Here is a 12,931-nt window from a genome sequence, read left to right as displayed (position 1 = left end):
CACCGGCCTCCATCTGGAACCAGTTCACTTTGCGTTCTGACTTTACTACTAGCGGTGCGACGTCTCATTGCCCAAAGGCTCTGCTGGTACTTTAAAAGTAGGCTGGCCCTGAGCCAAACTACATACCCGCAAAGTGGTGTTTTCCTTTCTTGGAGCTTGTTAACCTCGGCTCATAAACCTCAATTTATGGGACCGCTGATCCTGAGCTACAGTGAAATGTTTGCCTTTTAGGAGACAGTCCTGACGAGCTTTTCATGGACCTCTACGTACAGTTTAATGTTTGTGTTTGTGTGTTTGTTGCAGGTTTTGCTGGGACACCAGGCTACCTGTCTCCAGAGGTGCTGAGGAAAGATCCCTATGGCAAGCCTGTGGATATGTGGGCTTGTGGTAAGATCTTCTGCTAAGCTCTTTGTTTGGTTGGTGTTAGCCTCACGTACAGTAGCAGCTGCTTGTCATTAGCTGCACCCAAATCTCATGGCTTGAAACGGCTAAACTGTCTTTAAAAGAAGCTCAGACTCGGAATCATGTTTTAAAACCTGCTAATACCAAGTCAGATTGTAATATTGTAGCTGCTTTAGTGCACTTTTACTGCAGCAAAATGGCTTTTTAGACATGAAAAGTCCTGTGTAATTACAACTATAACCAATGTTAGAAGCATTCAGACCCTACTTGAGTTTCATTTAAAAGTTTCACTGAAAAAAGCAAGTTTATTTAAAAAATAAGAAGTATTTGTCAGCCCAATGACATGGATAGAAGCATCAAGTGTCCAAATAAGGAAATCATCACGTAAAGTACAAGCACCGTAAAAATATACAGAAGTACATGTAATTCCATTCCACCAGGGCCTCAAAAATACATTAGTTCATATTGATTTCATACTACAGCCACAGACCATTAGAGGGTGGATAAACTTAAAATGGAACAAAGAGTAACTTCCACTGAAACCTCAAATTAAAGAATACATTTCATTTTCATTCAATCAGTCAGTAAAATACAGCAACTTTGGTGGATTTGCTGGGCCTATAATTGAACCTTTTTGCTAATCCATGTTGTTATCCCATGCAAGGAAGAAGGAATCAGTATGAATTTTAACTTTTTTTAAGATATGATGGAGGAATAGAGGACAAATACTAAAAATCTGGTTCACATGGAACTTGTGTAACAAACGGCTCAGATCTGAGTGTCTCTAATGCTGTTCAAGTGCAGGTTTTAGTTATAGTTTGGTCAGAATGTCCAATATACAGTCATGGAAGACATTTTCAGACCATGCTTGTTTTAATGCCTGGTACCACTAAAGGTACATTACCTGAACAATACAATGAACACAACAACAGATGCAGCAGCAGCACACTCATCCTGTCAAACAGCCTGCCACACCTGACTGCTTTGGATACTCAGTGAATGTCTCTTTAAAGTTTACCAATATTTCATTTTTCATTCGGTCTGCTGTGAGGGTGTTGTGCTGCTCTTCACTTTTTGTCCCACAGAGGAGAACAGAGGGCTCAAACCTCTTGAATTAATCATTGCTGACGCTCATTACACACACATCTGATGGGCCAGGCCACCTGGGCCCGAGATGTCAGACACACACTGCGTAAAACACACACTTGTGCCGCTTTAAACACACCTGTGCTGACTCACCGAGGCCACGGCAACAATAGCCGGTGTTGTGTTTGTGGTCACATAGAGGGCCTTTTCATCTATTCCTGGCAGCTGACCAGCCAATCAAAAACACCGTCTGGGTAACAGAGGCAAACATACGCTGCTAGAGTGTCTGTTACTACTCTGTTCTTTATTTAGACTTCATTTGTTTATCTATATTTAGCATCGTTTTCTGTTTTGTGTTGGCGTTTATGATTTGCATGGAAAAATAGAAAAACATCCAAATATTGTTTGGTTTGAGGTAGAGAAGTTGGAAATTAAATCAAAAACGTGCGACGCTGCGGTGCGCTGGAAGCAGACTTGGTGAATAAATGATGGCATTCGTGAAGCATTTGCCTTCAGTGCTCACTGAAGCCTCCACTCCCCTGGAGAGATGACAAATGGACGAAAACATCAGATCTGTGAGAGGAAACTATCCACAAAGCTGCACGGGAACCAAACTTAGATATCCAGTTTTCATCACGTTTTCTGCATGATTGTCGTCTTGCTTTTTCACCATCTGAGGTTTACAGCATCTTGTTCTTCTTCTGCACTAGTTTAAAAGCTCTAGATGGGAAAATGAGCTCCACCAGCTGATTATCTTGATGAAATTTGGTCCATGTTCCTTAAACATCTGCTGTAAAATGCGATTTTTTTGATGACAAAGGGACCAGTTTGTCCAGATAAACCATGACCACAGTGTGTTTTTGTGCTGTGTAGGTGTGATCCTCTACATTCTCCTGGTGGGATACCCTCCATTCTGGGACGAGGACCAGCACCGACTCTACCAGCAGATCAAAGCTGGAGCTTATGATGTGAGCTTACTCTGACACACAATGCAATGAGTACTAAAACGAAACATTTTAAATATCTTCAACGTTACATAGTTCAATTTTAACTCCATATCACCACTTTATTCCTGACTCAAGTCTCCTAAATGTATTGTTGGATCTTTATTCTATGTATATATTATCTATTATACACTACCTGGCCAAAAAAAATGCCACTTAGATTTAACTAAACAAATAGATGAGAGCCTTCCATTGGATAATTACTGCAGTGATGACACCAACTTCTGTAACCCTAGCTGATGCAGTGAGGAGCTTCTCATTTCTTTAACAACCATACTAGAAGACCTATCCTGTGGTCATGGAAAGGATGTTAGTCTGTCTCAGAAGGGTCCAATGATTGCCTTGCATCAAGCAAAGAAAACAACTCAGAAGATGAAACGACTAAAATCAGGTTAAGAACCATCCAACGCATCATTAAAACCGCAAGGATAGTGGAGAACCATCATCTTTGAGGAACAAACTCTTAGTGGATCGTAGGAAACCAACAGTAGAACTCACGGCTGTTTAATAGTCAAATTAAGAGCATTTCTACATGTAAAATGTGAAGGAACTCCAAGGATTGGGACTAAACAGCTGTACCTCTAAGAAAACCACTGATCGGTGAGGCTAATCAGGGAAAGAGGCTTCAGTTTGCTGTGGAGCATAAAGATTGGACTCTGGAGCAATGAAGAAGGTGATGTGGTCTGATGAGTCCAGATTTACCCTGTTCCACAGTGATGGGGGCATCAGGGTAAGAAGAGAGGTGGATGAAGTGATGCCCTCATCATGTCTAGAGCCTACCAGTCTGTGGGGGTTAGGGTTATGATCTGGGGTTGGTCAGGTTCACCAACGTTATGTTCCCAAAGGATGAGGTCAGCTGATATCTGAAGATACTGAATGAGCAGGTCTTTACATCACTGGAGGTTTTCTTCTCTGATGGCACAGACATGTTCCAAGATGACGATAACAGGATAAATATTGTGACATTGGAGAAGCTTATCCAAACGATGCAACGGTGAATGAGTGTCGTTCTCAGAGCTAAAGGCGGTCCAATGAAATATTAGCGTGTGCGACTTTTTTTTCCCCACAGGAAGTCTATCTATACATTATCTCTATATTCTATCTCTATTCTGTTGTAGTAGATATAGATACAGTTTGCTGCGAAAAGAGCTGTCCCTGATTCCTCACCCACAGCAGTGTTGGTACATTAAGTATAGCAGTAAAGGCGTGTGTCAGTAGCTTGCAGAGTTGTATTGTATTATCCCACAGCCTGCTGCCTGGTTTGGATGTGTTTACTTGCAGTAAAAGCCAAGCAGGGGTCACTGACTTTGGATGCCATCAAGGTTTCTCTTAACTCTTTATGCTTTTGTGTTGCTGCGTTTCGGGGCCAAGTGCTAATTGAAGTTGCCGATAAGAGGGTGTTAAGTCGCTCCATCTGTGGACGAGTTGACTTGAGGGACGCAGTTTTCTTTTGTGGCGTTTCAAAGCTAAGTTTGTGAAGCTAGATCTCTGTTTATCTCTGCCATCCTGCTTCCGCTCCTTCTATGTATTTCTTTCAATATCTCTTTGAAAACTTTACCAAAGCAGAACATCTCTGTAAACAGTGTTTGTTCTCCAGGAGGTAGAGGGAGATGGACAGGAATACGTCGGAGAGGTAAAACTTCAAAGTCCAGTAAATTGGACTTGGAGTGTGAATGGGGGCCAACAACAAAACACCACATATACTGTTAAATTAAAGGGTCTGCATCGGCCGATACACCAGCCTCGTCTATTTTAAGACGAATCTGATGATGAAACAGAACCAAGAGACACAAAGTTGTTTGGAGCGATTTTTAGGTGCTTCCTGATCTTCTTGTTCTCTTTTCCGTATTTGTAAAGTCTCATAATCAGAAATTCAAGTTCTTCTGCCTTTTTTTTCCCATATTAAGCCATGGTGTAGACATTCAGATAGGCACCACAATAGATCCAAAACTAAGAAAGTTCTGGTATTCACTGGTTATGACAGGGTCTTTTTAATATGTGGGCTGCTGTAATATAGCTTTAGCATCCCTAGACGTTGTGCTTTGTAGCCCAAAGCCTCAAAGAATGATCTGACCAGTGGATTTAGAAAAGCATAATGGTGTCAAAACTATCATACGCCCTATAGGTGTGGAAAAATGACCAACTCTCACAGCATAAAAGACGAGGCACAGCTCCATATCTCGGATTTTTCTTGGGGCGTTAATCATTGTTAAGAACTACTCCCAGGTTTTTGTTGACAACAAATCCTACTGCCCCTGAACGCTGACTTCTCTTGGTGGTTTTTTGAAGATCCTTAACATTTGAACATGGTCAAATGTTAGACTCTGGCCTTTGATTTGGGACTTAGTTTCCACTTCATCAAAATAAACATGTTCTAAGCATTATTGTAAGTTAAAATTACATGCCAAACCGCACATTTCATCTGTCCTAAATGGAGAACAGCATGAAAGATGTCCCGAATCTAGATGAGGAAACTTTCAGCTCTTCGCTCTTGCCTTTAGGACATAAAAATTGATAGTTGGCTATTATTAGAGACTTGAATTGACCTTTATAAAAGACAGAAGATTTCCCACTCACCTACATCGTACATTCAGTACATTTATTCCAGGTAGTAAATGTAAATAAACATACATGTGGCTGGGTTACCGATGGATGGTGGTCAGTGAGCAGATGTGCAGTTTAAGGCTCCAGTGAGATGAAGGGTTGGTAATAATGTCGTTCCTGAACAGTTCCCTTCTCCAGAGTGGGACACGGTGACTCCAGAGGCCAAAGACCTGATCAACAAGATGCTGACCATCAACCCAGCCAAGAGGGTCACTGCCACAGATGCACTCAAACACCCCTGGATCTGCGTAGGTGTCGCACTGCCAACCTTCACATCTGAGCCCTCAGTCATCACCTAATGACCTCTAATGACCTCCACACACTGTCTCTTTGTGTTCACAGCAACGCTCCACTGTGGCGTCCATGATGCACAGACAGGAGACCGTGGAGTGCCTCAAGAAATTCAACGCTAGAAGGAAACTCAAGGTACAACAACTGGGCCAGTAGCTCGGCAGAGTTAGCAGTCGCTTACTGCAATATCCAACGAGAAAGTGATTGGATTTGGTGTTTTTCCCTGGGAAAAATGGTCTGGTTTGCTGTTTAATGCTGCAGAAATCAGCCAAACTCAGTTCTAGACGACACAAGATCTAATCATTAACCTTTCAGCCTGTGTAAACATTGAAGTTTGTTTCTCTCACTGGTCATTTCTCTTTCCCTAGGGTGCTATCCTGACTACAATGCTTGCCACTCGCAACTTCTCAGGTAGGACTGAGCCAGTTTAAAAGAAGGTTGACCGCTAATGGTCCTACCTAGAGCATTGATTCCTTTCCAACGCAGTGCCGAATGTTGTCACTGTCTGAAGTAGCATCGATCGCAGATGGAAGTCCTCCTTTACTGTGTCTTTATGTGTTGAACTTTAGTTTAAAACGCAGCCCCTTTTGCTGTTTTTCTAATGTGTTGGCCTTTAAAACCCATTAACCTCCACGTCTTTCCTTTTGAGCCGCTGAAGGGTCTCACAGATCGATAAAGTTCCATCTGCAGGTCCTTAAAGGGCAAAACCATTCAAACTTAGTTACTGATCACAACAAATGACGGGATTGTTTACTTTTTCTCGTTTACTTCAGTTTAATTTTGTAATCTCTAAACTTTCAGTGTTGCATCAATGCCAGTGTAAACATGCCCTTAGTGTTTACTTTTGTTTTTCTTCCTCCCTCCTCTTGTGTGGTAACTCGTGCAAGGTAAGAGTCCTTGGCGTATCTGGTACTAAACGTCACCGCCAGGTTTGGTTCTGAGGCATGTCATGTCTACTAAAAGCACCAGAATAAGGCTTTCAGCTGGCGCAGTGCATCAGTTGGTGGTCATATTGGAGGAAAAGAGTGACTGGATAAGAATGCACATACATTCAGTAACAATTTCTTTTTAAAACTCTATTTTGTGGCAATGTGTTTGAATATAAACACAAGATTTGCAAATTATGATCAAGGAAAACCAGTATAATCATTTCTAGTTTTTTATATTAACACATACAGAATCTATATGTATATATCTGTATAATAATTTAGTATTATAAACTGTTTTGTACATATATTAGACACTTAGTTAGGGTTAGTAAATACATAAATTCAGGACACACGATTAGAATTTACTACCATTAATAAATTGTTGGATTTCTAGATTATTAACTTTTGCTATATATGTAATCAATATAGGGCAAAATTTATAAATTTTACGAAACTAGACACAAGATTTCCACATTTTGACTAATTTATTATCACATATTGTAATTAACAATTTGATATTTGCATAAAATAGTTCTTCTTTTGCACACGCTAATATAGATCAACTTTAATTCATGTGTTCTGTATGTATTCTAGCTGTAAACAGCTGATTTTTAATGAATATCTCCATAGGGGTACAGAGGAACATTTCCAGCAACCATCACTCCTGTGTTCTAATGCTACATTGTGTTAGCTAATGGTGCTGAAAGGCTCATTGATGATTAGAAAACCCTTGTGCAGTTATACTAGCACATGGATAAAAGTGGGAGTTTTCATGGAAAACATGGAATTGTCTGGATGACCCCAAAACTTTAAACAGTAGTGTAGATCAGGGATTGTTTCATGTATAGATTTGTTAATAAATATATTACTTTCCATGTCTGCTGCCCGGTTTGGTTACAAATTCTGCACACAGGCTGTAGCTGGTTTGAATCACAGCTATGGATGAATGTAAAAAACAGATATTGGGCGTTCCCCCACATTGCCTTTGAAGCACTTCCAGAGGAGAACCTTCCTCTAATACGGCTGCCAGATGAGATCTGATGTCGCTGCAAAGCCTCTATCGGTTACTAAACATGCACATGTCTATGGTTTGACAATCCCCCCTGCCAATAAACCCCTCGCTGTTGTAAAAGATGCACAAAAATCCCCCCGTGCTGCTCTCCCTCCACCACCAATCACCTGCTCCGTGTCTCAGACCGTCCCTGCATGTTAACTGAAAAGTCAAAAACAAAAAAGGAAACAATCACATGATCCTCGCTCCTCTCCTTGATCTAAATCAGAGATGAGAAAAGAAAAACTTATGGACACTGCTGCTCCGACAGTTTTGTCAGATGAAGCTAATTGCATGTTCCAGACTAATGATTTACTAAGTTTTATTTCATCTCCTGACTTAATTTGCATTTTTCTCTTCTGCTTCCAATTCTAGCAGGGCCCACTTTGAGGCTGCTAGTAATTGGCCAGCCTTGAATAGACCTGGTGCATGTGTGTGTTTGCGTCTGAGTGTGTGTGTGTGTGTGTTCAGTCCAGCTGGCCACTGATTCCTTGCATTGTTATCTTTGTCTCTACAGCAGCCAAGAGCCTGCTGAACAAAAAACCGGATGGTGTCAAAGTAAGTATACCTTCAGTTTTCGCACGTTTTTCTTTTGTTTTCGTGAAAGCTGGCATCGTGAGTGAAACGGATAAAAGCAGGAGCTCGAGTTTCCGGAGTGAAATCTGCCTGCCTCAGTGGGTGTGACAGATATTTCCCAATAATGATGCCCTTGTGCGTCGTCGGAGCGTGTGAGAGGAGGCGGAGCATCTGCCGTCTGAGCCGAATAACTGATGATTGAGTTATGGTTCCAGGGTGGATGATTGGCTTCATCGCTCTGTCATTCTCTGCTCAGTTGTCACCAGATGAAATCCACCATTGATACCACCGTAGAGTGTGTGTGTGCGTCTCTTTCCACCCTCTGCTTCTAAATCTGGAATTCAATTTCACCCTTGTTTAGGATGTTGATGAGCCAGACTTGCTTTCTCATCCCTCAACGCTGTATTCTCCAGCGTCATTTTTTTCTGTCTTGAAGAGTTAGCTCAACCAAATTACAAATAAAAGCCCTTCTTTCACTGACCTATAACAGGATCTAGTGATGGGGAAAGTTTCAGCTAATTCCGTTGCTTCTGAGACACAATTTTGAAGGCCAGCCAGCAACACGTTTCCAAAAGCAATGAACGAGTTTGTCTAAATAATCTACAGTGACACATGCAGGCATTTTGTATAGAAAATGTGGTCGTTTGCGGTGTTAAAAGTGGGTGTAAGAAAACGCAATCATAGCAGAAATCATGCATGAGAAAGACAAGAAAGTAGAGGAGAAGTTAAAGCTTTTTAATGGATTTCTGAGGTAGAAGAGCTATAAAACAAACCTGAAAGCTGCGAACCCTCTGGTCTCCAATCAGGTTTGAATTTCATGGTATATTTAAAATAAACGTCAAACTAGACCATCTGTCAAAGTGAGAAGCTGTAATGCAGAAGAAATTGTTGGATGTTCAGCTTTCTGATGGTCCTCAAACTAATCGTCTATGATTTGCTGACAACAGTGAAACACCATTAAAATCGCTTTATTCTAGAATAGAATAAACTTCTTGTACCAATAAAATAAACACATGGCTTAAAAATGGTATAAAGGGGAGAAAGTTGGGTGAAACATCTTTCTACACTTGATGATTGCATTTTTTTTTCCAATTTTTGCAACATAAATAATCCAAGAAAACAACTAAAGTCGTGTTCTTTAATTTAATTTATGACTTTATTGGCTTCCAGCTTTTTCTAGCCATTACTGTGCAGGACTTTATATCACACTAACAAATGTTCCTGAGTAAAGTAACAATGTGGCGTTCAGAGGGTTCGTTTGCCGCTAAACAGCTTCTTCTGAGTGTTCACTTTATATCATGTTTCTCTCCGTCTAATAAATATAATCCCAATGTTCAGTCTCCTCTTGGCTTTGGTTTGGTCTTCGTTAGCTAGGTGATAAATTTGCCTGGTCTGTGCTATGTTTTGTCATTTTTTAAAGATCCGTTCCACAGCAAATTTGATACTTTGCGTTATTATGACAAACACTTTCATTGTTATGTGATTAATTAAATTGTAAACGACTGTTACAACATGACTCCCATGTGGCGTTAAAATGAGAAAATGGCCTAAAATGTGCCTGAAGAGACGTTGGAGCTTAATGCCGTCTCACGACTCGATTAAGAAACGCTGCGGGGTTTTTCATGCTTGGTTTGTGCACCTAATCATCGTGAGTGTGGATTTGGAGTCAGTGATCATCAATGACTGTTGGCGCTGGTCGTTGCAACGTTGGAGTACTAGACGGCAGATGTTAAAGATGTTAAGATCCGATCGGAATAAATGTCCGCCCTCTCAACACCAGCTTACAGTATAGGAAGAGTTGTTTTAGGCACGGGTTTATCAACTGCTGCTAAAAACATGACTGATGAGAAGGATGAGGCTAAATAAAGAATCAAAACAATCCGCTAAAGGAGGCTGAAAGCTCTGCTGAACTGAATCACGCTGCCTCACCGTTAGTGCTTCTCCTTCCAGCTGTGGCTCGCTCTGAGGTAGTTCCTTTTTGAACACGTTTCCCTTTTAATCCAGCCTGACTGAATGACTGAATGACTGATGTGTGTTTCTTCTGCTGCTGATGAGCTCCTGCTGCTGGCAGTCGTTAATTACTGCTTCTGTTATTGAACGGTGAGATGGTGTGTCTCCCGGTTGTACAGTCGGACATGGTTTCAGTTTCTCTTGTTGTGTTGCGATGCAGAAAAGGAAGACGGACAGCACCGAGCGTTTGAGGGTAGGCCTGAGCTGCTTGTTAGCGAGACCGACACCTGCAGCGGCTAGTTAGCAGCAGAAACCTCGTTGTGTTTAAACTCCACCACAAACACAATCCCGTTTAAAGCTGGGGAGGCACGACATGACTCAACGGTGAAACACTGGGATGCTGATGTGTATGTTCCCACAATTCCAAGAGACATCTGTGAGAAAATAACACCAATAAAAGGAGGTTTAAATGTCATTTTACACACGTGGACAAAATTGTTGGTACCCCTCAGTTAAAGAAGGAAAAACCCACAATTCTCACTGAAATCACTTGAAACTCACAAAAGTAACAATAAATAAAAATTTATTGAAAATTAAATAATCAAAAACAGCCATTACTTTTGAATTGTTGATTCACATAATTATTTAAAAAAACAAACTAATGAAACAGGCCTGGACAAAAATGATGGTACCTCTATAAAAGATTGAAAACTATTTGACCAGAGTGACATGATTAACTCAGGTGTGTCATTTAATTGACATCACAGGTGTTTCCAAACTCATAATCAGTCAGTCTGCCTATTTAAAGGGAGACAAGTAGTCACCCTGCTGTTTGGTGAAAAGGTGTGTACCACACTGAACATGGACAACAGAAAGCGAAGGAGAGAATTGTCCCAGGACATCCGAAAAAAAATGATAGACAAACATCTTAAAGGTAAAGGCTATAAGACCATCTCTAAACAGCTTGAAGTTCCTGTGACAACAGTGGCTCATATTATTCAGAAGTTCAAGACCCACGGGACAGTAGCCAACCTCCCTGGACGTGGCCGCAAGAGGAAAATTGATGACAAATTGAAGAGACGGATCGTTCGAATTGTATCCAAAGAGCCCAGAGCAACCTCCAAAGAAATTAAAGGTGAACTCCAAGGCCAAGGTACATCAGTGTCAGATCGCACCATTCGTCGTTGTTTGAGCCAAAGTGGACTTCATGGGAGACGACCAAGGAGGACACCACTGCTGAAAAAAACTCATAAAAAAGCCAGACTGGAATTTGCAAAAATGCATGTTGACAAGCCACAAAGCTTCTGGGAGAATGTCCTTTGGACAGATGAGACCAAACTGGAGCTTTTTGGTAAGGCACATCAACTCTATGTTCATAGACTCAAAAACCAAGCATACGAAGAAAAGAACACTGTCCCTACGGTGAAACATGGAGGAGCCTCAGTAATGTTTTGGGGCTGCTTTGCTGCATCTGGCACAGGGTGTCTTGAAAATGTGCAAGGTACGATGAAATCTGAAGACTATCAAGGCATTCTGGAGAGAAATGTGCTGCCTAGTGTCAGAAAGCTTGGTCTCAGTCGCAGGTCATGGGTCTTCCAACAGGACAACGATCCAAAACACACAGCCAAAAACACCCAAGAATGGCTGAGAGAAAAGCGTTGGACTATTCTAAAGTGGCCTTCTATGAGCCCAGATCTGAATCCCATTGAACATATGTGGAAGGAGCTGAAACATGCCATTTGGAGAAGACACCCATCAAACCTGAGACAACTGGAGCTGTTTGCTCATGAGGAGTGGGCCAAAATACCTGTTGACAGCTGCAGAACGTTCATTGACAAATACAGAAATCGTTTAATTGCAGTGATTGCCTCAAAAGGTTGTGCAACAAAATATTAAGTTATGGGTACCATCATTTTTGTCCAGCCCTATTTCATTAGTTTGTTTTTTTAAATAATTATGTTAATCAACAATTCAAAAGTGATGGCTGATTTTGATTATTTAATTTTCAATAAATTTTTATTTATTGTTACTTTTGTGAGTTTCAAGTGATTTCAGTGAGAATTGTGGGTTTTTCCTTCTTTAACTGAGGGGTACCAACAATTTTGTCCACGTGTGTAGCTGTTTTATTTGAGATTCAGTTTGGTCATTCGGGGGCTGGGACAAGAAAAATGGCATTTTAGGGGGAACTCTAGACTTATTTGGTATTTTAAAAAAATATTTTCAAACATTCTTTTTTCCTAGTTTTAGTAAATTTACACAACAACTGCATGTTTTAGTGTTTTGTAAAAGGATTATTTGAAATTTGATGGGTGGGACGTAAAATGTCCTCCAATTCCTAAAACATCAGAGTGGACATTTGACTGTCTGAATCCAATATTTTAGCCTAATTAACCATAAAATACTGCTACTGTTCGCACATCTCTGTTGAAGAGAACAACAGGAAGTCTTTCAAGCCTGGAACTTGATCAGTGCATTGTAGGTTTAATCACGACTGTGTTGCCTCTTTTGGCGATAGACAGGGTTAATCCTCCATTAGTGAAAATTCAGGAGAAGCCAGTGTAATTGGTTTGTAGAGACAGTTGCGTTATTACATTTTTACCAAATCCAGAAGTAATAGCACCACTCTGTCATGCTAAAAGCCCTTAATGGTTTTAGCATGATGATGCTTGTGCAATAACAATTGTCTGCCTCTGCCCAGTAAGTGTGTGTCAGACTTGCAAATTCCTGTTTCTGACTGATCTGGGTTCTGCAGAAAGCACCAACTCTGTGTACCCAGTTGAAACAATTGCCTTTTAAACGAAGGGTCATTTAGTGTTTCCCCAGCTACAAATGGATTGAGTTATAGTGTGTAGTTTTGCTTTCCAGACTGAAACCTCCGACCCTGCTCCTTGATCCTTAGATTCTTGGGTGAATTCTGCCGTATTGCTGTAGTAACAGTTCTAACAGTGCTTCTAACAGGTCCTTATCGCTGCCTGATAACTGGCCTTAATGGAGTTCTGAAGAAACCTTTTGAAGGCACTGATTCATTTCTTTTTGAC

The 12,931-nt window shown here is 40.9% G+C and overlaps 1 protein-coding gene across 28 annotated transcripts in view; it reads left to right on the top strand.

The window, feature by feature from the left end:
• The window catches only part of camk2d1 (calcium/calmodulin-dependent protein kinase (CaM kinase) II delta 1), a 119,048-nt gene that overhangs the window by 82,235 nt on the left and 23,882 nt on the right, over positions 1-12,931 (top strand). For 16 of the 28 annotated variants that reach the window (XM_051943858.1, XM_022203432.2, XM_022203423.2 and 13 more), the window contains 6 exons: positions 304-387; positions 2,362-2,456; positions 5,222-5,344; positions 5,439-5,522; positions 5,756-5,798; positions 7,885-7,925. In XM_051943858.1, coding sequence (XP_051799818.1) covers positions 304-387; positions 2,362-2,456; positions 5,222-5,344; positions 5,439-5,522; positions 5,756-5,798; positions 7,885-7,925 — 470 coding nt within the window. The remainder of the gene's footprint in view (positions 1-303; positions 388-2,361; positions 2,457-5,221; positions 5,345-5,438; positions 5,523-5,755; positions 5,799-7,884; positions 7,926-12,931) is intronic. The other 12 variants (XM_051943865.1, XM_022203439.2, XM_022203436.2 and 9 more) reach the window with 1 other exon arrangement.

The sequence above is a fragment of the Acanthochromis polyacanthus genome, chromosome 23, assembly GCF_021347895.1.
Source record: "Acanthochromis polyacanthus isolate Apoly-LR-REF ecotype Palm Island chromosome 23, KAUST_Apoly_ChrSc, whole genome shotgun sequence".
In the NCBI taxonomy this organism is placed as follows: domain Eukaryota; kingdom Metazoa; phylum Chordata; class Actinopteri; family Pomacentridae; genus Acanthochromis; species Acanthochromis polyacanthus.
This window is presented reverse-complemented; position numbering and strand designations above follow the sequence as displayed.